Source organism: Lotus japonicus, chromosome 1, assembly GCF_012489685.1.
Source record: "Lotus japonicus ecotype B-129 chromosome 1, LjGifu_v1.2".
Classification (NCBI taxonomy): Eukaryota; Viridiplantae; Streptophyta; class Magnoliopsida; order Fabales; family Fabaceae; genus Lotus; species Lotus japonicus.
The window spans coordinates 118908019-118934112 of NC_080041.1; the positions used below are offsets into that span (position 1 = coordinate 118908019).

General features: G+C 33.9%; 2 protein-coding genes and 1 pseudogene across 2 annotated transcripts; all 3 read right to left on the minus strand.

The window, feature by feature from the left end:
• Positions 1–2476: 2476 nt before the first annotated feature.
• On the minus strand, positions 2477–7859 carry LOC130729799 (putative serine/threonine-protein kinase). The gene is made up of 8 exons (XM_057581635.1): positions 7010–7859; positions 5972–6202; positions 5186–5394; positions 4433–4559; positions 4120–4191; positions 3719–3905; positions 3493–3625; positions 2477–3038 (listed from the first exon to the last, which is right to left on the minus strand). Exons 2-8 carry the CDS (start codon positions 6120–6122, stop codon positions 2775–2777), a joined length of 1143 nt encoding a protein of 380 aa, XP_057437618.1. The 5' UTR covers positions 6123–6202; positions 7010–7859; the 3' UTR covers positions 2477–2774.
• Positions 7860–16571: 8712 nt separating this feature from the next.
• LOC130729800 (pentatricopeptide repeat-containing protein At1g62680, mitochondrial-like) lies at positions 16572–18826 on the minus strand. Its single transcript, XM_057581636.1, has 2 exons — positions 18741–18826; positions 16572–18225 (listed from the first exon to the last, which is right to left on the minus strand). Exon 2 carries the CDS (start codon positions 18206–18208, stop codon positions 17003–17005), a length of 1206 nt encoding a protein of 401 aa, XP_057437619.1. The 5' UTR covers positions 18209–18225; positions 18741–18826; the 3' UTR covers positions 16572–17002.
• A 1024-nt stretch (positions 18827–19850) lies between these two features.
• Positions 19851–23269, minus strand: LOC130722024 (U11/U12 small nuclear ribonucleoprotein 65 kDa protein-like; annotated as a pseudogene).
• Between the last annotated feature and the right edge of the window lie 2825 nt (positions 23270–26094).

Consider the following 26094-nt stretch of genomic DNA (forward strand, 5'->3'; position numbering starts at 1 on the left):
TACTTAATCTATGTTATCCTTGTGTGGATTTAAATGTGAAGAAAAATGTGTAAAAGTTGATTTTCATATTTTACGTAAGGATTCGCTGCGAATTAATTACCAATTCGCTACATCATTGCTGGATTCAAAGGTTAGCTATGAATTAGCTGCATGTTAGCTGCCAAGTAATTGTGAATATGCGAATTTTCTGGTGCAAAATGAAGGTGATTTCCTTCATCATGGCTCTTGTTAGTTGTTAAATTGATCATAGGGAGTAAAGATGAAGGTGGAGGAGTTATTATTGTTACCTTAGGGTGTGTGTTTGCGAGTTGAGTTTTGATGGGGATGGAAGGAAAGAAAAAGACTTCTAAGAAGCCCTTCTAGTGTTTGAGAAATTTTTGAATAGCCTCCAAAACTCTCTCTTAATTATATTATATAGTTCCTCCAAATGGGTTTTTCGACTCCCAAATAGTTACCCTCCTACCCTTCTCGTAAACTCCCCTCCCCTAAAAACTAAAAAAAGGGTGTATTTTTAGTTTAGTTTTAGGGGGGGGAGGGAATAGAAGGGAAGACAGAGGCTTATGAAAAGTTTTCCTCTTATTTGTGAGATTTTAGGAAAGGACTTGCAAACAAGGGGAGGGCTTACCCTCCCCCTCTCTTCCACTTATCCTCCCCTCCCCTAAAAACTCATAAACAAAGCCTTAGAGTATCTTGGAGCTAAGGTGAAGGTTTATACTTTATAGTCGTGTAGAGACAAAAGAGAAGGCGAGTTTGCAAATGTTTGAACAAGTACAAGAAGTGGACTTGGATGGAGAGAAAAGTTGGTCTTCTCGGTTGTATCAGGCAGGGATGCTCAAGAATCTAATCCTGGGGAAGAAGTTCAAAGGAATGAGAATGGCAAGGTGCTGATCAGATATGGAGGGCAGCAAAGTGACATGTCTTTAGAGAGAGGATTAAAAATGTAAATGTGGGTCCTTTGTGTAGTTTTCACTTGTTCAATGAGAAACTGATTAACATTCAAGTTCTTATACCATTCAAGTTCTAATGTGTTTTTGCACAAAAAGTTGATGTTTGGATACTCACAATCAAAATTGATTTTGCCTATATACTCAAATTTGAGTGAAGGTGATAAAATGGAGCTTTTACATTTGTGTTCTTAAATTCATTTTCAAGAGGACATTTTCTAAAGATAAATCCTGGCACTTTTAACCAAACTCAATTTTTCTAACATCAAAATTATTCAAAATTCATCTTACAAATATTCACCCAAACACTCTTATTGGATTTTCCTCTCTTGGTTGAGCAATAAGAAGCTATTTTAAACCAAGAGTCTGATCATTTCATACTTTTTCTTAGGACACTCACTCTATATGTAAAGAACAATCGTAGAACCACAAGCTTAAAGTCGCCCAAGTGGCCATGTACTTTTACAGTCCAATTACAGCTAGCCTCATCCAATTTTTGGCAATCATGTTTGAGTCAAGAACATCCATATCAGGGTGAGACTAACTTTTCGGTAGAGGTTTTCACAATACTTAAACTTGAAACATTACTTGGTTTAGGGTGTTTTTAGTAGATAGAGATGGGAAAGAGAGTTAGGGGGAGGGGAGGAAGCACTTGCATTTGGTGTAAGGGTGAAAGAGGGGAGGTAGAAGAATGGGTGCATGACCCACAAGGTTTTTGAGATCTTCTCAAAATGAGAAGAAATGGTACAGATCATGCCTTGTTGAGTTTTTTTTTTTTCAAAATTGCCCCTGCTCTTGCAATTGTTTCATTTTTTATTTGGGGAAAAGTGTATTTTACAAGTTTTGGTTCATTCATACTTCTATTTCTCTTCCATCTCATATCGACACATTTTTCCTTTCTATCTATCTCTTCTTTTCCAATCACATCACCTATTATATCTCCTATTTATCTCTCATTTCACCTATTATATCTCCTATGTCTTTCATTTCTTCATTTCTCAATGAGGTGGAAGTGGTATTGAGTTGTCACCCCAAACTTATCCTATTTTTACTATCACTCACTACTATCTTTCTCTTCTATCTCTCTTATTTCTCTCAGACTAAACAACCTCAAATTCTACTCATTTTCTTACCACTTTCCCTCTATTCATCTTCTCTCTTTGTCTCATAAACCAAACAAAGCCTTAAGGAGAGTCAAGGAAGTACCACTTTAACCAAGAACACATCGGTTTATGTGAAATAAAGAGACTTCAGTGATGTCTGCAATGTTAATAAATTAATTTTAATTTTTGCTGCTTGGAATTGAGGTTCTCTCTTGGGTCTTGCTACTGAAAAATGAAGTCTGGCATTGCCACTACCTACAACTACAACCCCCATCAACAATTAAGAACCTAACCCATCTCCATCCCCATCCTCTCCCCTTCCAGGAAAGAGTACTTGCTTTGTGCCAAAAGAAAAATGTAGTTTGAATAGTCACTACAATAGTTATAGAATCATTAATGAAAAGGAAATATGTGGACATTGCAAGAAGATATAAAACTGATAAATAGTTTTTACCACACCAACCCAATCTTCATTGTCATATTAACAACAAATAATGGCTTACAAGAGATCTCAGACATTTATGAAGAAAAAAAATCAGAAATAAAAAAACAAAGAATACAGCTGTTCATTGGCCCAGGAAAAAAGGGTAGGGGGGATACAGCTACTCTTTATACACTTATGAAGAAGCTGGCCCTATTCTCTGGTAAAAATAAGAAAGCAAAGATGGAATTCACAAGATATAATAATATGTAACAATTTTATCATAATAATACCTTCTTTTTTTCTTTATTTAGTTGCTTTGAATAACTGACTTCCAAGAGTCACAGTTGGGGTTCCTTCACCCATGATTGTTGTCAAGTTCATTTCTTTCTCCAGGATTCTATCAAGTTCCGTTTCCACATAGCTCATGGCGGGTCGTCTTTCGCTCGAAAGATCCAAGCATCTGATTACAAGCAGGATGTAAGCTTCCATGCCTTCAGCTGTGAAACTACTCTCCAATCTCCTATCAATGATTTTGGACATAAGGTGGCGGTCTTGATTTCTTAGAACCTGTTAGAGAGGAAAAAAAAGAGCAAAAATCAATCACTTAGCACAGCACCTGGATTTTAGATGCAAGATTGGTACAAAGCACAATATGATTTTGACAAAATTGACTATAGTAAGAGTGAGTTGACAGTAAAATGATTTATGCTTTGATACATTTATGGAAAAAATGATTTTTCTAGGTAATGTTGTGAAATCCAATTGTAAAATCTCAGAATTGATTATGTTGAACGCAAAAACTACTCTCTCCAGTTTCAAGCAGAATTGATTTTGGGACTGAAATCAATTCTCCAAAATGACTCACAAACATTTATCTTGTCATCCAAAATCGATATTACTCTATCAAAATTGATTATGAGATTCCAACATATCTAAGATTATGCGCCCTAAATAAACAGGCTCTGAAGGGCTTGGCTTGGCACCTTTACTACATCCATGATGTTTGAAAATGATCACATACCCATTCAACCAGATTTAGATTGGAGTCCGGAGAGGGTGATTCTGTTGCTTCCTTCCCACTCAACAATTCAAGCAAAAATACGCCATAGCTGTATACATCGCTCTTTTCAGAAAATCGTCTGAACTCTCTCACCCTGCAGGGAATGATGTACACAAATCATGAAAACATCATGCATAACCAGAACAGCACAACTGCACAAATCATAGAGGGTCCTTAGAGTTATTACTCAGGTGCAAGGAATATCTCATCTGCTGCCACTTGAGAAGATGATCCTGCAATGTCAACTCTCCCCAAAAAATGTTTTAGCCCAGCATCTGCAACCTTAGCAATGAAGTTTTCATCTACAAGAACATTAGCTGTTTTGAAATCCTTGTGCACCAAACGGGGACTCAGAGAGTGGATATGAGCTAAACCTGCATAGAATAGTATGAATGAGGTTTGGAAAATCAAAAACAAGTTCCTCAGAGCTTTATGCATAGAGAAGGGAATAAGGATTACCAAATAACTACAAGTTTTATGATGGCTTACAAAAAGAATTTGTGGGTTCCATTAAGATATTTTATCTAAAATAGAAGAAAACTGATACCAGCAAAGCCACAAATGCTCACTGATTTAGCAAAGGATCACCTTTTGCTGCACCTTGAGCTATTGAAAGCCTAAGCTTGAATTCTAGCTTCTCTTGAGATTGTTGACCAGCGCCTGCAAAGGAAAATCAAAGCCACAATCATGAGCTTCAATAAGGGGTTCATTCATCTAAAACAAGACACCATGAAATTTATGAAATGTATCATATTTCAATTCAGTTTTGCATACATGAAGAACCGGATAGCAGAACTGAGAGTATGAGTAAGAAATATTTGAATAGATATGAAATTAAAAGTTCAAGTAATATACAAGACAGAAATTGAATATGCTTCGACGTGACTGTATAGAAATTTACCATACAAGTGACTGGAGACGCTTCCATTAGGCACATATTCATATATGAGAAACTGCAGATTGTTTTCCTGGCAGTAGCCTATAAGAGTTACGATATTCCGATGTTGAATAGACGAGAGATAGCGTACCTAAAGTAAAACTCAGTCATGTTAGATCAAAAGCAAGAAAGTGATCAATAAGAGATACCTGTATTTAAGACTAAAATAAGTTATGTATGCAAATTGCTAATCCATCAGAACTATGAAATGAAAATAACTGGCAAACAAAATAAAAACTCTGAAACAGTTTTGTCTTATATTTAATCATCAAACTGGCTTAAGAATTCCTACATATTGAAGCCTGCCAATTAGAAAGATGCAAGATAGCGATACTGATTATGCTCACATATTTATAAAGACTTATTTCAGACATGATTGAACACAAAAGTAGTTGTTAGAGTGACTCAATAGGCAAAGAAAATTTTAACTTTCTGAATCAAATAGTATCTGAAACTAAATGACAACTACTACAGAGTTCTCATGAAAACTCAGAAGCAGAAACAGACAAGGAAGAGGGAATCGGTATGAAACAGTTCAAGGAAAACAATTTTACTTACTAGTCATTCATCTCTAAAGTAAATCATAAGTACTTTTAAGAAGTATTCATAATCTCTTCACTATTCTATAGAATGCGGCACGGGAAGTCATTTCAAATCAATGATATATTTCATTGTATCTCATACAGTCAGGTTTTAGAGTAGGAAACTAAGTATTACCTCATCAACAAATTCCTGACTCGGGGTTCCAAAGCGTTTTTTGATGGCTACAAGCACCCCATCTTGAAGTAAACCATTATAAACTTCCCCAAATTTCCCTTGTCCAATCAAATTTCTGTCATTGAAATTTTTTGTTGCCAGAGAAAGTTCTTCCATCGCAAAACGCCTAGTATCTCGTATCTGCAACTCAATTGCACCATGTCTTCCCACTGCACGTAAATGGAATTTCTTTGCATCACAATAAACACTTGAGGGAGATAACATATGTTGAATACAGAATAGATGAGTCAATTTAATACATATTAATAGGGTTTCAAATTGCGGCCGTAGCACAACGGATTGTGTAGTCCCCCCGCATCAGCATCACAATTGCAATTACGGCCGCTTCAACCCGATTACATAATAGATGTGTCAAATTAATACGTACTAATAGGGTTTCAAATTGCGGTCCGTAACCGCAATTGCGGCCATAACATAACGGATTTTGGAGTCCCCGCATCAGCATTGCAATTGCAGTTGCGACCGAATCAACCCGATTACATAATAGATGTGTCAAATTAATACGTACTAATAGGGTTTCAAATTGCGGTCCGTAATCGCAATTGCGGCCATAACATAACGGATTTTGGAGTCCCCGCATCAGCATTGCAATTGCAGTTGCGACCGAATCAACCCGATTACATAATAGGGTTTCAATCCGCATATGTCTGCAATTCCCTGATGCAGTTGGAACCGCAACCGCAATTTAAAACCCTCACACACACGCACACTGGTGTTAGATGTTACCTTGGGAAGGATCAGAGGAACCTGTCTCCGAAGTCCTAGAAACACTCCTCTGGCGACACAAACAAAACCATAAAAGTATTATAGATATCCCTACCAATGCCACGGCTCCTCCTGCAGCTCCTCCTAATATTGCTGCAAGAGAACTTGACATCTGGTATGGGAATCACTTCACTTGTGAATCACTTCACTTGTGCTGTACAAGTTTATGTGAACTATTATTATACATGAAACCTGGAATCCAAAGAATAGCAAAAGATCACAATCCATGAAGAAATACACATTGATATTAAAGCAAAGAAGGGAATAATAACTAAAAGATATCTATGCATTAAAACTGCCAGAAGAGCATGGATATATCAACTAAAAATCTTCAAAATGACAGCTGGTTCAGATTTCAAACTAAATGGAAGGCATGCAGATAAGAATGCAAATATAGAAACTCAATAAAATTGAATAAAAAGTGCGAATTATCCTCCGAAAATCCAAAAGGCCCACTTAGCATTTAAAAAAAGCAATGTGGCCACACGGAAACTCAAGTATGGTTCGGATTATTATTCGGCTGAAGTTTTCGGAGGAAGTAGCATTTTTCTAAAAATAATGCTGGACAGAAAGAAGAGAACAGTCAATTGGTTTCCCAATGAAGATAAAATTAATGAACAATTCTAAGGTGATATGATATCACCAGCAAAAACTGTAACAAGCTTAGGAATTCCAGCAAAATGCATGTGTGTTCATGTTTAGTTTTTTGTTGATGCCAACAGAACGCCAACGGAACTCCTTTCTTCCTTTCACATTGGGGCACCCCGTAACGTGCAATCTCGATTTCCAATGCACCAACATAAACCAAACATGCACAAAATGTATCATGCATTATGATAAAATTGGATCTAAGCTAATAACATTGCATCAGCACTGCACATAATTGAGATTTAAGACATAAACAAATAAAAAGCAGAGTGAAACAGAACAACAAACAGAATAAAGTGGTTGCTTTTATGTCAAATCTCCAGAGAGAGAGAGAGAGAGAGAGAGAGTTACCTATTACACAATGAGGCAGGATCTCAGAAAGCCTGAGCTTCATTTACCAATGACACACTGAAGGAGCCTCCAATGCCCCTCACGGTAATCAAGATTGACCCACAATCTCCCTCCTTCTTCCCTCATATGAACAACCAAATTGAGCAAAACCTCACGCCAATCAAATCAATAGGAAGCAGATAGAGAAAATGGGCATCAAAATCAACCCAAAACCCAAAAACAAAAACCCTTTTAGATCAGAAAGCAAACTCTTGAAGCTTCACTTAGTACTTATGAATTCAATTCAATTCAACTCAGCAGTGCCACTCTGGAAGCAATGAAATTGAAAACCCAGAAGTAAACTAAACTAAACTAAAACCTCTCTTTCTTTCTTTTATTAAATTTTATTTGAAACAACACTTTCTCTTCTCTCTCACATCACACAGCACACACAAAGCAATAGTGTATCATCATCGTTGCATAGTGGATACAGACAATGCCGACAGAAAGTGACCTTGCGCCGACAGACACAACACACAATCAGGTTTATTACTACCACTACCACTACCACCACCACGACCACCACCTCTACCAAACACTTGAATATAAAAACATCATCACCTTAATATATAACAACTATGTTGTATGTACATGTAATGTTGTAAACTACAAAACCCCATAAACAAAGGGACCCTTTTTTTTTTGTTTATTCTTTTGATTGATGGTTCCACCCCATCAGAATTGAAACAGGTTGGAATTGGAATTGAAGCTGAAGACTGAAACAGAAAGGCAAAATGCAGCTGTAGAGAGAGAAAGAGAGAGAGTGTTTGTTTGTTGTGTGATAGAGAATTTGAGAGAGAGAAAGAGAAAAAAATAATCTTTTTTATATAAATTTTTGTGGGCTGTAAAGTGGCATAATTGTTGTCTGGTACCGCAAGTTGAAAGAGGTTTATTTTGTGTGTACAGAGCATCTAGGCTGTAACAGATTCACAGTGGTTTCATTCATTCAAGTTCAAGAGAGAGAGAGAGGAAGTAGACAAGTACATTTGCAAGTGTAAAATCAATGAGATGTGGATCTTGGTTACTTGTTTTCATCAAAGATCGTTTTTTTATCATGCACAGGGCACAGGTAGGAAAGAACACCAAAAGGGTAAAATTTGTAGAGTGAAAGACAAAGTGAGGGAGATTCAAAGCTGTGCCTTGTTCTTTGTGGGGTTGTTGTACCCCACCAGCCAGCTATGTTGACGTTGCTCCTACTAAGTTTTTTTATGTATATATTTGTATATTTGTGTATAACAATATGAGGAGTATAATACAAGTTTTCACTGAAGTCGACTCCGATCATCATCACGGGTTAGGATACTTTTGTGGGATTATAAGTTGTTTATCAAGAAATCACTCACATTGAACAATATTTAGTTGACATATCAATTCTACCTTCACCTTATGAGATATGGTAGAATTGAGAGAGGAATGAGTGATATAATTTGTGATGTGATAGGAAAGCAAAGAAATATGAAGAAAATTTGTACAAATGAGATGGAAGGGAAAGTGATGTGTGTATGTATCATTACTCCACTTACACTAATAGCAAAAATCGAACTCACAATTTCCTGAGGTGAGGAAGTGACTCATCCTTACCAATTGAGACATGATGTGGATAATATAAGAATTATTTTAAGTTGATTTAGCTTTGGTCAACACCATAGACCGATCACAATATGCTTTCAAAATTATATGTCGCTTAAATAAATACTTACTGATGTCCACAAATACAATTGTTATATTAGTGAAAATTGATTTCATAATCTTATTTTCAAAAAAAAAATTTGATTTCATAATCTTTCGAGAGGAAGTAATGTGTCATTCTCAAGTGAGGCAAAATGTGTTGTCATCTAAGGATTATATTAGTAGTGAAGTGAAAGAGATTTAGGACTAAAAGCAAAGAATATACAACGGCAAACTCTGCTAGCTCCTTTTAGCTTTTGTTTATTCCCATTTCTAACAGCAACACTTCTTCGGATTCTTACCAATTATTCTTTAATACTGTGTTGCACTTTGTCATTTCATTGCAAGTAAGCATATATAAAATGATAGGGGTGATGATGATTACCATGATGATTACAACAAGTCAATAGCTTCTCAGGTTTGAAGGGGTTGCTCTGCTCCAATAAAAGCAACCCACAAAAAAATTCACCTTTGTGCTGGTTTTTTTTTTCCACCTTTTTACCTTTTTCCCCCATCCGGTAAATATGTTTTTCCCTTCTTCTTTGTGGAGACTGGAGAGTGTGACATGGCTCTGACCAAAAGAAAAACAAATGTACGAGCCTGTGTGAACGAAACAAGTTACATGATTGGTCTCGATTTGAAAGATTCTTAGACTTTGATGAAAGCAAGACTATAGAGATGCAATGATATATGATTAATAACATGTGCAAGGATAATAATGCACTAACCAGTGAACCACCATCGTTAATTACTTAATGTCAACGTCCAAAATTATTGTGGCTCAATGATTTGGTGCCTTTCTCTATTAGTTCTCATTTGACTAACATCTTCTGTTTCTAAATTTCTCATTCTACCAATAAAATTATATGATATCAAAAATCAATTTAAGAAGAATTTAGCGGGATAACATGTTTTATTTTCAATTTAAAATAATAAATTGAAATCACAATTTCCAATACATATTCACCCAACAGAATTTATTTATTTGATTGAGCAAATGTGTTTCACATTAAGCTAATGAAAATCCAAGCAGACACTAATAACTTACAAACTCATATAGTAAGTTTTAATTGATAAGTCAAAATTTTGCTAGTGAGATATGAAATTAAGAAAACATAATACATGTTTGGAAACTCGTTCAAAAATTACAATTAAACCAAAATTCAACCATTAATGCAGTCTCCAAACATGCACTATGTTGACAGAAGATTTCAACCCTTGTTCATCAAGTGATCAAAATCCATTTTGCAATAGAACTAATTAGTTTAGTTTTGGTTTGGTCTCTTTAAAACTGGCACCAGTGGCCTAGTGTCAGCACATTTATTTATGTGGTTTTGCCTGATATAGATTCACTAGCCTCTTGCCATTCTGTGTTACACAACTCACCTAACTGCAAACAAACTCAAATGACATTATTTCCATTCAAAACTTTTCAGACAGTATAATCGGCTCAACCCCACAAAGATCACATCTTTATATTTGTGACCTAGAATACCAGATTACCCAGCCCTCTTAATATCCAATGGGGAAACTCAATTACCGACCTGTCACTGTTTTCCTTTTCTTTCTTTGCTTTCACATTTTGCAGCTGTTTGAACTCATATGCTTCCATTATTGCAAAAGTGGCCAAGCTTATTTGGAGAACCTCCTCCATTAAATTATGAATTTGAAGGACTGAAAATTGATTTGATAAGTTGGTGTAGCACATTTGAAAATTGGGTCATTAATTGTTTTAATCAATCACATATGTTGGATGTATTTGAATGAATATATGAAACTTTGAGCATTGCTTTATGTACTGGTTTATGACTCATCAGAATCTTAGATGAGACCTCACTATGACAAGTTACATTATTTCCTTCCATTGCGCTCGATGATTATACAAGTCTTTCTTCTATTTTATTTAATTTTCCTTTTGGCTTGGTTGTTAGAATTTATAAGAGTCTGTTTGGTTTTCAGTTGGGTGAATGTGAAAGTACATTTGGGTGAATGTGAAAGCACATTCACTCAACTCAACAAGTGCATTCCGTTGGCTGAATGTGCATTAGAAATTGTGATCTCGATCACGAATTTCAATACTTCAAACGAACTTCCTAACTGAAAACCAAACATGCACTAAGTGATTGAGCATTGCCAACCAAACTTGAGCAATGTGGTTACTAGCTAGCTAACACAAAAAGGTAGCCTCATAATAGCATTTTAAGATTAATAGCGTAAATTTAAGTGTGAGTTGAAATCACATATTAAATGACATAGAATGTTGAGTAATATAAACGTGAAATGATTTAAACAAATTAATGTGAGCGTTTAGGGTGAAAATAATGACAAAGTTATATTTTTCTCAACGTGAAAATTTATCATGCATCCAAACATGCATACAGTAGCATATGAAAATATGTTGAATTTGTCTCGTACCATGAGTGAATTGAAAACCAAACACATACTAGGACTCTCTTTTATTTCCGTTGGGCTCCCTCTGCAAAATCTCTTGGCACACATTTCAAGGCTAAAATGCCAATAAATACATGTAGGATCAGGATCATCTCAATTGTAAAAAAAAAATTGACAACGTCAAGTTTTATCATCTCACTTTTATGAAACTTGACATTGTCAAAAAAAATTACAATCGAAAGGACGCGAGGGATATATGTGAGAGGTTGGATTAAGCAAGTGTTCGTTTACATTCACCAAACATTTACACATGTTTGGTAGAAGTAAGTTTGAGAGGAGAGAAAGAGAGTGAGAGAGAGTCAGAGAAAGAGAGTGTGAGAGAGTTAGAGAAGAGAGAAGGGGAGTAACCAAGTTTGGTGGAGGGAGAGAGCGAGGTTGGTAGATTGGCCCCACCATCTTGTAGTGGTCTCCGAATAATGAAGAGAAATAAGAGCTAGCTGTGATTTTAATTTTTTTTTAAATATTTACCACTTGATTTCTGAATTCATGTACTCTTTTTCCTTCACCAGGTTTTCCCAAGGGGGTTTTTCCTGGTAAGGTTCTAATGAGGCATGGTTTCTTTAATCCGTCTTCATGGAGGTGGTGGGTGGTGGGCTTTTACTAGTAGTAGGTTCTATGATGTTACCTTGTAATTTTACTACTTCTATTTTCTTTCCTCCTCTTTTCCTGTTTGTATTAGGTTGAAGTACTCCTTGTGGTTCACTTCAATATAATATATATTTAATATATATTGCTTATCAGAAAAAAAAAATACCACTTATTGGTGGTGTTATCCTGTCATAAAAGGGATTTTGACCGCCATAATTGTTTAAAATCAGAAAATCAAATTTTGACTTTCCTTCACCTCATTCTTTCTTTTCTCTTCCTCTTCTCTTTTTATCATACAAAGTAACCTATCGAATTTACTCTGTGTCTCATCTCTATCTCTCTATTTTCATCATCTCTCGTCTCTCTTTTTCTTTTCAACCAAACAAAGACACTAGTGCTATGTTTCTTATCATAGAAACAACAAAGAGAGATAAGAGATAGGGAGAATACCAAGAGGGAGAATTTGAGGAGATAAAGTGGTGGTCCCCATACACTTTTGTAATATGTGACAATTGAGGAGAAGTGCAGAAGAGTGTTAACTTTTATCTCACTTTTTTATTTTATCTCCGTATAATTGTCATGCTTATTTATAAATTAAATTTATGAGGTTAAAAAAATTATTTTATACGAAAGTAATTTTTCATCTTTTCATTCCCCATTCAATCAAATAAGTGAAGAGATGGTCCTCATCATTTTTCTTCTCTTCGGTTTTTATCATAGAAAATAACAAACTAAAATCTACTCTTTTTTCTCATAATTTTTTTCTTCACTCATATTTTCTCTTCTCACTTTCTTTCTTTTCATTTTCTCTCTTAAACCAAACAAACCATAAAAGACAGCAAAGTCATGTGACTGGTGAATTTGGATTCAAAAAATCTGTGCCACAAGAATGAAATTCTGGTGTTGCTAGGGAATCAGAGATATAATCCAACCTGGGACCTCAAACCAAAAGGTTTTCTAGTAGAAATTATACATCAGGAAAGTCAAATCAAAATGTCCTAGTTTATACTTTACAGCATTTGCTGCAGGGTGTCAAATCACCTGTCTCCTTTGTTATTGTTACTACTTACAAGAGAAAAAGAAATTACTGACGAATTATTGTTAGAATGAGAGAGTTGAAAAAGAGAGTGACGATTTCAATTCATGCGTTGCTTAGAAGTACAAATTCAATTTGCTGCAAATTATTGCTGGAGAGTGGAGACCAATTCAGGTTTGCTTCTGCATACGGAGTATGGATTGTGCAGTTGTTGGAAGAATATCGGGTTAGATTGGAAAGAATAATGCTACATTACAAAGCATACACTAACGACAATAGCACAGAATAGTGACAAATTCAATGTACACCAATCACAATCAAAATGAAATGAAATTAAACTGAAATAGAACAAAAGTTAATGGTAGATAAACAGAATAGTGCTATATGAGATTCCTGGAATGAGAGAAACTTTCTTATTAGGAATTGACCGAGAGAATGCTTATTTTTTAAGGGTGTATGCGGGTGGAAAATGTTTAGTAGAGCATCAAAGAATGAGTAGACACCGAGAGTGAGAAAAAAATAAAGAAAAGTGTGATATATGATGTCATGTAATAAAGTATATGAGATAGAGAGAAAATTGAGTGTTTGAATGATGTATGTATTGTTAGTGGTTTACGATCATAACTCGCTTGAGTAAACAATTGAATTAAGTGTTTATGAAAATAAATATTCATAAACTAATTTAAGAAACTCAAAATATGTTATAAGTTGGTTTAGACTTTAGACGTTTATTAGTAAACTAATATGATCAAAAATCAAATAAGTTCAAATCAACTATAATAAGCATGTCATATGCTAGGTTCTTAATTCTTATTTTTGAGTTAAGAACTAAAAACTGAGTTCTTAACCATTTAAGGGGCTGACATGTAGTTCTTAGTTCTTAAAAATAAGAACTCAGTTCTTATATAAGGAGTTTTACATTTTGAGTTCTTAGCATAAAAATTTATTTTTTCTATCTCATCCAAATTACTTTATTACTTTATGAATTATGTTTTATTACTTTATGAAAATAAGAAGTATAAATAATGTAATTGGTGAGACCAAATGAATAGTGATAAGAACTAAGAACTCATGGTTGTAGCAAAATTGCTTGAGAGTTGCTTAAGCGCATGTGGCAATACAGGTCCACATGAATAGTGCTAAGAACTAATAATTAAGAACTAGCATGGGAGATACAGAGTATGTTTGGATTGGTGGTAGGGAGTGGGATGGGATGGAATAGAATATTTTAAAGTTCCATTGTTTGGGCATGCAAATGGAGGGTGGGATGAGATGGATATGAGTGAGATTTGTACCACCCAATTCTATTGACTCCACCCATTTTGGTTCCGCTCCAGTTTGGGGGGTATGGGATGGAACCAAAATTCCACCTTTTAAAAAATCATTAATTTACTGTTTTATCAGTTTTTATAACCATAACAAATAGTTGCAGCGTTCTTCCTTTTCATCGTTCTCCTATGCTTCATCGTTCTTCAATCTCTGCATCGTTTTCCTTTATAAGGTACACTAAATTTTTTCTTTCTTTTTCTTTTGCTTATCATCTATGCACCTTTCTTCTTTTTTCTTTCATTTCATTGTTCTTCGTTGGAGTACTCTTTTTTATATTAAAAGATGAATGATGTTTGCAAAAGACAAATACGGTTGGCTCAAATTTTAATATGGATGCTTACTGTGTGTTGTCTCAGTTATTTTATTAGACAATGTGATTTTTAATAGGATTAAGATGGATTAATTGCCAGCAATGGAGTTTCATTTTTCAATTTTTTTTACTGTACAAGTCTAATATAATGCAATCGGTAAAGACTAGTCTAATATGATGCATTTGCTGGATGATGCTTAAGTAAGTGCTTATTAATATAGAAGCAGTGGTTTATCACTTTATTGTCCCTTTCAATTTAAAACAATAAGGGTAATATAGGAATAAAATATTCAAAATCTATTCTACTTCGTTGATTACCCAAACAATGTAGTTGTAGCTTTTCTCCATTCCATCATAAATTACCCAAACAATGAGATGAGATTTTTATTCCATTTCATTCCATCCCACTCCATTCCATTTCATTATATTCCGCCCCACTCCGCTTTTGTTCCGTCAATCCAAACATAGTCTAAGTTATTTATATAAATTCTATCAAACATTTACGGCATAAGCATTTATGTTATGGAATATGTTCAAAACAAGCACTTCTAAATCAAGCATAAGAGGACAATTTGTTGAGGAAACACCAATTATATTTTCAGTAGCGCTGGTAAAGAAGCTGTTGGTGAAACAAGGGGTGCTGGTAGTTGAAGTGTGGGGATCTTGAAAGGTATGCATATCGCCATTCAAATCCAATGGAGGTCGAATCTGACTGTGAGAAAGTGATACACTTGCTGCTTTGTCTTGCCAAATTTTTGCTAACTCATGAGAATGAGTCTTGGGTTAATTATATTCTGCATTGCATCCAATCTTGTCTTGTTTCGGATATTCTTAGCCGATTATTTTCTAATGAAGCTTAAACTTTCCAAAAAAAAAGGCAATGAGGACTAAACGATGTCTCTACCCTTGGCCCAATGTGAAAATATCGGATGGTTTTTTGTTGGTATGTGACCAGACCTGTTATAGTTCTAAATTTTGGGCTGAAATTTTTGGTCAAAAAATCTATTTCTTACCAAAATAGTTCGAAAAAAACAAGACCAAAACAGCATAGAAACTATTTATAATTAAAAAATGGGAAAATTACACTTACCTCCCCTGAGATTTATCAATACAACACTAACCACCCCTCTATTATTTAACCATACATTGAGCACCCTTATTTTATTAATCACACTACACAAACACCCCTTTATCTAACTCTCACTTAACAGCGTTAGCTTTTGCCAAAAAAAAAAACAAACGCTTTTCTTTTTCATACTGATGAATGATGATTTCTATTCTCACCCATCATCACGCAGTGCTTCCTTCCAACAATCAGGTAAACGACACAGAAAGATCCCTTAAGAACATGGTTCTAGTGTGGTGCTTCCCTCCGGAGAGTGTTCTATCTATATTCTTTAAGTTTGGGTGAATTTTCTAGCATTGATTTGTGGCGGGGGGTGGGGGGGGATTTCTCTTTGGTTTTTGTGGAAAGAGTTGGTGGTTACATTTAAGGGGAGGTTAGTGTTTTTATTTAAACAGAGGGGGTGTATATGTCATGTGAGTGAACTTGAAGGGTGGTTAGTGTAATTTTCCCTTAAAAAATTATATAACTTATATCCTTTCTAGACTAATAATTGATGGGTAATATTTTCTCCGCCTCCTATTTCAGAAGTATTATCCTTTTTTATCCTCACATTATTTTACTTAACATTTTTTTCTAGTTCTTTTCTGTCAACAATACACAATTTGCTGCAAGTATGGCTGTTGTGATGAATAGTACTAATAAAAGCACAGCACAACATGAAGAGTACAACTAACACAGATGAAACTTCCTTCACAGTATGATTACAGATGAATAGTAGTGGCACTGGTATTTGGCGGAAGAATAATACTTAGTTCACATTCCATTTCCACCCACATAAAGAGTGAGATAGAAAGAGAAGATAGAGAAATGATAAAAAAAATACAAAGGAAAATAAGAAGAAAAATGTATGAAAATGAGATAAAAGAGAAAATATAGTGTGAATGAAACATTACTCTTTATGGAATCTGGTTTCACATGATAACAAAAACTGACTTTCTTTTTGGTCAAAGATATTAATTTCATTGAAAAAAGGCTAAAGGCCCAGTCCCAAAGGATACAGATTCAGATACGAAATTATCAAATTCATGGGCCAGTTCGGTAATCCAGGCCTAAATGGCATCAAAAAGTATATGAACCATATCCCAGTCTATCATTATATCAAATCTAAATTGACAGTTTGCAACTTTGGAGGGGTTTATAAAGGCAAATCCTTTTGCAACGTGTCTTTCTCTACCATTACATAACAACCTAGATTATTAGTTTGCAACTTTGGAAGCATCATAAAGGGAAATTCATTTGCAAGGCAAACAGACAACATGCTTGTAGGTTCCTCTATTTGGAATTATTTTTTTGAAACACATCTCTACATAAAGACTCATAGCTTCATCTACTCTTTCATTCTGGAAAAAACACTTAAGTTAATCATGATGTGGTAACACCAAACATCAGGTGCCCCCCTCCCCCCCCCCCCCCCAAATCATCATTTCAAATAAGTTTCTTGCCACATCAAAGTTGTTGCAATTTCCATAAACAATCTGATGTGAAATCGTAGGCGTCCGTCTTTGGAGCTAAATTCAACTCAAAAAGCATATCTTCCCATAGATCCTCAGCTTCATCGAATCTTTCAATCTCGCTGTAGCCTTTAATCAGGATGAGATAGCTCCAAACATCAGGTGAAACATCATTTTCAATCATGATATCAAATAATTTTCTTGCCAGATTAAGATGTTGTGTTTTGCATAAAGAATCTAACATGATATTGTAGGTGAGCGTGTTTCGAGGTAAATTCTTCTTCAAAAGCATATCTTGCCATAGATGCAAAGCTTCAACGATTCTTTTAACCTTGCAGTAGCCTTTAATCATGATGAGATAGCTCCAAACATCAGGTGTAAAACCACATTCAATCATCCCATCAAATAACTCTCTGGCCATATCCACTTTACTTTTTAGACAAAAAAAATTCAATATTATGTTGAAGGTACAAACATCTGGGAAGATCATGTGATTTCTCATATCAGAAAACAAATCCAGTACCTTGATTAGGCGTCTATGTTTGAACAAATAATCAAGGATTCTATTGCAGATTAAAAGGTTGGGCTTATCTATTTCATGAAGCATTTGAATGACAAGTAGGGTTTCACCGGACTTACAAAGATCAGTGGTTAAGGTTTCATACATAACTTGATCACAGTGAAATCCTCGTGCAATTTCATGTGCATCCAACACCTTCCCATTGATGCAGAACCCCTTCAATAGTGAAATCAATGAGACAATATCTGGTTCATAGCCCAACTTAAAAAACTTACCCAATACAGAGGAAGCAGAAGCCATGTGACCCAAATGAGAGTAACAATTCATCAAGATGTTCAAAGTAAGTGTAGAAGGCAAGATGCCCTTAGATTCCATATGAGTGTAAAGAGAAATAGGTGTGGCATAGTCATCCATCTTTACAACTGTTGCTAAGATATTGGTGAGTTCAACAACGGATGGGCGGGGATGCTTCATATCGACCATGCGATGAAATAAAGCCACAGCATCATGAATACTATCAAATTTGTAGGCATTTTGAGTGTTGGAATGAAGATGCTGTTGTGGCAGAAAAACACGGAAAGCAGGCGATGGCATAGGGACGCGAGGAAGTTTTATGATTGCATGATGCCTTGTTACATATAACATGCTTTTTAGGCAGTGCTTCACTAAATGCAGTTCCATGAAATCTCTCAGACCAGCTTTCAATACAGAGAAAGCAGAGAAGATTAGATACGAATTAAAATTCATTTATATTTTCTTCATTAAGAAACTGAAAATGTAAATTGAAACACAGGTAATAACAAAAGAAATATGTAAACAGATTACAATACAAGCTTAAATATGAGAATGGATTTGGTTTCTGCATGCATTTTAGCAGAGATAAACAAAGTGACAACAAATATAAATACAGGCCGGCCTAAGGGTAAAGTCACCACACCCAGCAAACAAGGGCTTTAGGCCTGAAAAAAAGACCCTAAGGATTAATACTAAGTAAAAAAAATGTCTAACTTTACATTTTACTTTAGGCTTCATTTAGGGCCGGCTCTCAACAAATAACAAATAGATGAGATGGAGAAATACAATGAAAGACAAAAACTATACAATGGAAGCCAAATTACAAGCAAATATGAGAAAGGAAAGCCTAGTCACGAAGGCACAATACACTAATTGAGCGTGAAACAAACATAGAAGAGATGAGATTTGGATCACTTACATGACTCGATTGCAGATGCAGTGCGGATGGGATGCGCTAACAGAGATTAAGAAATATAGGGTTTTGTTGAGGGTTGGTAATTTTGTTAACAGATCCTCAAATCTACTACGCCTTTTTTTGGCCCATCTTTTCCTCGTCTAATTTTTTGAGCCTAGCTTTGGGCTGGCCCATGTCACGTTTTATTTCATTATTTTTTTACTTTTTACCACTTGGTCCTTTCTCTCTTTTCCTCGTTTAATTTTATCTGTTCCTATCCTGAAGTTATGGACTTTCCAATGCTTTTGGATTATTTACATGTAGATGTTAATGAATCAATGTTTTTGCAGGTCATCCATCTTTGATCTTTCCAGCCAATTCTTCCAATGACAAGTTCGGAAAGGGATCAATGTGAGACATTTCTACACTTTCTCTGACAGTTTTGACATGCTAAGTAAATCGTATTGTGATCATCCCATTGAAGAAGTTGATGTTCAAATCCAGTTGACACACATAATTTGATGAAACTTTGATGGTTTGCAAGCGAGTGGCAAACTTATCATTGAACAACATAAAATCAAATTTAGACTGTGTATTCAATCAAATTCTAGATTATCATGTGAGATTGAATTAGGCAAAGATTAATTCTTCCTCTGTCTCAACTCTCACGTGATGCACTTTGTTGCAAGGGGTTCGACATATGAGAGGACTTAATTAGTGTGGTTATGGAAACCTCTTATAATCTTAGATCAAAATTATGGATTAAAATTAAAATACCCAATTAATGAATCTTGTGATTATATCCATCACTATATGCCCATACATTAACAAAACCAAAATTGCAAAAATTGGTAGCCTTGTGCCATGATGTACGATATTTTTCTGGAAATCCAAATATTGTTCATAATCCTAATATATACTTGCCTCACGATCAACGCACCAACAACTTTTTTTCATTTACAAGAATTGTAATTTAAACATCTAACCACTTGATTAAGGGACGCCAATAATGATGTCCCTTAATCAAGTTTTTTTCATATATACTTGCCTCACGTTCAACGCACCAACAAGTTTTTTTCATTACACTTCAATTGTAATTTGAACATCTAAACAAATAAACAATTGATCAATCTATTCTTTTCAACACATTTCATTAAAATTAAGATTATTATTAGCATTCCACACTATATATGCAGTTGTAACAAACTCCACAAAATACATTTTCCATTTCAATACAAGGTGAAAATTCATTTAAGCTAAAATCACGGTGGACAGAAACAACTTCCTTAAATTTTGTGGCTGTCCACTAATTTTAGTTTCGCCCTGTTCTGTTGTGTATCCAAACATGCACTTAACATATTTTGCAAGAAAAAACTGAACAATCATCTTGAATAAATCATAGTTTTTGTTTGAAACTTGAAAGAGGAAAACCAATCTCCCGTGAACATACTAGAGCATGATGAGCCAATTCAGTGGAGGGGAATGTTAAAAATGCTTGGCCCCTCATCCTTCCTTCCTGAAATAAAAAACTAGCTCTTAATTTCAGGTTCACAGATAAGCTGCTACGTACAAGACTTTCATGGGGGTGATAATTGAAGAAGCACTCTGGATCAGGTAAACCCCCGCCAGTGTGTTCTTCAACTGGATCATCTTTTACCAAGTTAATATTTATTTTGGATCTATTTTTGCACAACAGTGTTAGAGATATGATATAAAACTACTCATGTGCCTTGAAGATACATGAATGCTCTTTTCAAAAAAAAAATATATGAATACTTTTATATTATATTTGTAACACTCACAAGAGCCATCGAGGCTTGAAACATGGAACATTCCACATTCCCACCTACCTTTGGACTGCACACGCTCACTTACCTAATATGAAATTTAACATAAAAAAGAGGGATGACTCAATCATACTCAAGACCACTTGGTTATAGAGTCACATCACCATTCTAATTTGAATCTCAAAAGAAAGTAGGTGATCATGTGCAACGCCCACATTTTAATCATAGATGGATCTTGTGTAAGGGAGTGCGTTAGAAATATTATGCAACCATCTATCTTCTCAACCACTCAAACTTTTGGAATGGTCAGTTCATTACAAACAGAAAGAGTAAAACTTTATAATAGAATAATCAAGATGTTACCTGCATCAATTTGACTTGAAGACCAGACTTAGCATCCTCAATATTTCCAAACAGGGACCCTGTATCAATTTAATAAAAAAACAGGTAAGCAGTGGAATTAACCTTCAATTCATCATCCAATAATTATATTATGAAATTCTCAAACTATTTCAATATTTCATTTGTTTTTTTTTTGCAGAGGGAGGGTGAATTCATTATATATTCATTTTCGGATAGTGGAGCATTCAAATTGCAAGATAAGAGTTAAACAAAATCCAGTGGAAGTCTTGAGAGCTCACCAAATATAAAATAGAAATCATCAGCAATCACATCTTTTGCCAGACTTTTTGTACACAGGAGCAGGATTTCCAGGTGTATAGTTCTGCACAATCCATCAGTTCAAAAACATTAGTCACATAAACATATAATTGTGCACTGCAGAAGCTCTCATAAATCAAATTATTCTCAGAACTGAGTAGTCTAGAAGAAAAAAAAGGAAAAAGCAGTAGTAACAATAATGGTCAATTTTATTAGAAAGATCAAGAGCGAACTCTCCCAACTACAAAGAAATGTGAATGCAGTACTTCCGAAAGTGTATATATTTGACATCCATACCTTAAACATTGGAAGAGATAAGATTTCCTCAGGAGGCAAGGGAGTCAAAAATTTGTTAGTATCTGGAATATCGTTTTCTGGCTCTTGTAAGTCTTGCTTTGTATCATCATCTTTATGTTCATTCAGGGTTGCGTCGGGAGCAATTTTTTTCTGTAAATCATAAAGACAAAAAATAAGCTAAAAACAATCTAAACATGCTCCTGGAAGGCTGAAACCAATCTCTAGAAAAGAAAATACCTTTAAGAAACCAAAGTGGCAAGTTTCATGAGCCACATCTTTATCAATGGCAGGGCCAACGATAGTCTCACGCCGAGCCCGCTTCGTCTTGCTCCAGCTTCCTAAAAGGCTTTTATTAATTTCCTTTGACAATCAAATTTTACTAAATGACACCTATTGGCAACATAGTTTACAGTTTTATATTTCATTTACACAATATTATTATGCTTCAATAAGAATATTCTCAAACTGCGGCAACAGGATTCGGGCGGAGGGAGGGGGTGGCATACATGGGCCACGGCTACCCCCATTCATTTGAGTTTCTTTCATAACAATAGTACTATAACGTTCTAGTCCCCCTAATATTATATATGTTTTTATGTGTGACCCAACCATATTGAAACATATTCATTACTTTAATTCTTTTATACTAGTGTTTTTCACCCGTGCGTTGCACGGGGAATTTGTCTATTGTATTTGATACATCGATTAATATTTTAAATTATAAAATATTTAAGATGCTAAGAATGTAAGAACAATCATAATAAAGATGTAGATATTTAAAGAGCACAAATTCAAATACTCAATTTTAGTGTTTTGTAAGCATACACTGAATTAACTAATATAAAGATTTTGAAAAACACATAAGTTAATAAGCCAAAAACTTTAAGTTTTGGATATGTACTGAATTTTGTTTGTGAAGATGTATACTCGTGTTGCATAAAGGGTAATGCTTTTGTGTTTTTGATATGTAATAATACATAAATATATAATTATTGTTTAAATTATTAAAAATACACTTAAGTTATAGAAAAATGAATTTTTAATTTTTTTAACTCGTACAAATTTTCATTTTTCATGTAAAATGTTCCTCCCCGTGAGATCTCGTAACTCTAATTTGTTAGCACTAATAAATTTAGGTCATAATCAAAATAAGTTAAATCATAATCATAATTGATAACAATATTTTTTATAGTTTTTTTTACGGTCATTTTTTTTAGTTCTGAATTGACTATATTATTAACACTTTCCTAAATAATTTTATCACCTAGAATATCACCGCAAGATTAATCAAGAGATGATGAATATAAATTGGTAAAGCCCTGTAGAAATTGATAGCTATGTTCTATTGACAAAATAAAAGGCAGCCATGTTCTAGAATTTTTTAATATTTTCAGTTTTTAAATCTCAAATTACTTTTCAGCACATTAGTATGAATTTGAAAGGCACATGTCCAAAATAACTACTAATTAGAGTTGATATATATATTGTATAGTGACCATGTAGTCCCTATCTTGTTAGGTCCCATAAGCGCAAACATAAACACACATTATTTAAAAAGCTAAGATGCTAATGTTAATTAAAAAAAATCTTTTGGATGAAGATTGTACATGAGATATTAACATTTAAAATCATGATAATAAGGGTTAGTTTGATACAATACATCATTCTACTCTTATATATTAAAATGAATAAGATTATGTCGTATAAACTACTTGTCACAACTATCACCACCCTACTGCCACCACCGTCATTACTGACATCGCCACCACCACCAACTCCACTCCCATAATCACCACCACTCACCACCATCACCACCCTTCGCCATCGTCCAGAGTCGTGTAATAGGTTAGACCATGAAAGCAAGTGTCATAGGCCCAACAAAATTGTACCTATATAGTATATACTATTGAGACTTGAGAAAGGTTGCAAAACAATGGAAAAACGGGTTATCTTAATTGCAACGTGAGAATTAGGAAGTGCAACGTAGAAGTACAATTTTAACAATTATTAGTAATAGTGTTTTATATAAACAAATCTAATTTTTGCAAGAAAAAAATTAATAAATAAACATAGAATATAAACTAATAAAATGTTGTAAAATCTTTCATTTGTTTCATTCCTTATGTTTCAGGTTCTATTAAAACTTTAGGTTATTTTCCAATTACCTATTAAATGTGATCAATTTTTTGATAGGAAATATTTGTCATTTTTAATCATTCAAATCATTTGTAGGAAAAATATTACTCCTATATCTTACTTAAACTTTAAAAATATAAATGGGAGAATATAAAATTATGAATTAGACATTTAATTAAAGTAAACTATTTTTCAATTTGAACAATCATGCATGATTGAGGTCATTCATGCACCATTTTTTTCTTCAAGTTGTTGGGTGTTTGGTTTAAAACACCCAAAAAACGAATACCTATCATTGGTTACAATTTCCTTATCCTACGGTATTCATCCTTGTTTTCTGCAAAAACTAAATTTAATTGATGAAAATTAAAATTCTTGTGTTTCTTCCAAAAAAAAAAGTGAATCTAGATATTCAATAAAAAGAATTTAAATAGTCATATTATATAATTGCAAAAGAAAAAAAAGAAAAAAACACTGTTAGTGAATAAAACAAAACAATTCTAACTGTATCGTTGCATGTGGTATAAGATCAGAAATAACAAACCTTTGAACCAAAGACATTTTTAAAGAAGATTGATGAAAAAAAGATATACAACATTGTGCATTAGAAAAAAGAAGAAAAGAAATGTCAATTGTCAAGATGAAGGTATATAAGAAACAAACCTTTGGTCATTGCATGTAAATGGGAAAAGATGAGCAACGAAGAGAATTTGTTCTTCATGTTATGAGAGAAAAAAATATATACAATCATGTATTAAATAGGATAAGAAATTAAATAGGGTGATACATGATCATCTGTTGAAAAAATTTACTCAATAGAAGATAAACACCTAACTTTCTTCTCGTTCTTTTGGTATGACCCTTTTTTTTTCCTCACACTGTGTATTGCACACTTTGGTTCTTGACACAATTTATAACCCTCTTATAAAAAAAATTGATATCGTGGTCAATATATAAAATATTTGTCTTAAATTACTATAATTAAATTATATGTACACAATTTATAGCATCATAGTAAAAAAATTAAAAATTCATGGTCAATTTAAAAGATTTTATCTTAAATTACTATAATTAAAGAGATGAGAAGTTTATTTTGATACAAAATCATGTTCATCTATTATCTATATCTAAAAAAAAGATTTTATCTTAAATTACTATAATTAAAGAGATGAGAAGTTTATTTTGATACAAAATCATGTTCATCATTAAAATTAATTAATACTCTAAAAATAAATTAAAAATAAATTAAGATAAAATCAAGAAATAAACAACCTAAATCCTAATCAAATATAAAATTTAAAAATGTATTTTTTTATGAGTATTAACGTGAGAATGACACGTGGAATTTTTTTTATGAGAATTAACGTGAGAATGACACGTCACTAAGAATTAACGTGAGAATGACACGTCACTAAATCAGCCTGATGAGAATTCTTCTTTTCTAATATATATTGATTGATTGATGATATTGATATTGATATTGATATTGATATTGATATTGATATTGATGCTTCATTCGGTCTATTCTTTACACCCATTTTATGTTACTTTCAGTCTTTCACGTTTTAATATTTTTACAATGTTAGAAAACAAAATCTAGTCAATCATTTTTGTCTTTATTCTCTCATCTTTTCCTTGTTATGGTTGGCTATTGAATTTTTCTATAAGTCCCATATGCTCTGTCACCCCTAACGTAAGTTTCTATAAAATTAACACTCACAAAATGCTATAGGTGGTAAAAAAGAAACTAATAAGTTCTTGCAGCCTCATTTTATACTGGTATAACCTGAGTGTAAAAGCGTGGAACGGCAATAAGAGCATTCACAATGTTGGTCAGTATATTTCCATCAGGTGGAGGGTATGCATACCAGAAAAACAAGTTTAATTGGACTATATGCAAACCAAACAAAATGATTCTATACTGAAAAGAGGCTTATACAAACTTAGTCATCATGCATAGCACTTTCCATGATTAATAACAGCATACATGATAGAATTAGAAAGCATGTGAATTGTGAAATACTACACATTCTTTGGCACACACTAATACACACACATTTTCTTATTGCATGAATTTTATGTAGATTTAACTAAAAATGAGAGTGGGTACGGTTTTTTTTTTTTTTTTTTTTATAGAATGAGAGTTCAAAATTCACCTAATAAAATAAGTGTGTTAAAAAGGGTGCATCTAAGAGTGTGTTGCTAGAATAACTCTAGTTAGTATATTTAACAATCTCAAATTTATTTGATGTATTTAGCAGCTTGACACTAAAAAAAGTAACTTCACTCAGTAAGAGTTACCTAATGGAGTAACATGCGCTTAAGCTATCCATAGTTATCATCTTAACTTTCAATCCGAAAAGTCTCTAATAGCTAAGGCACTCAATGGGCAGAAATAATCACCAAAAATCTAGACCATTGATATCATAAATGAAAGAAAACAAAATACCCATTGAAAAGTACTGCATGTTGTGATGTTGCAATGGCATTCTGCACTG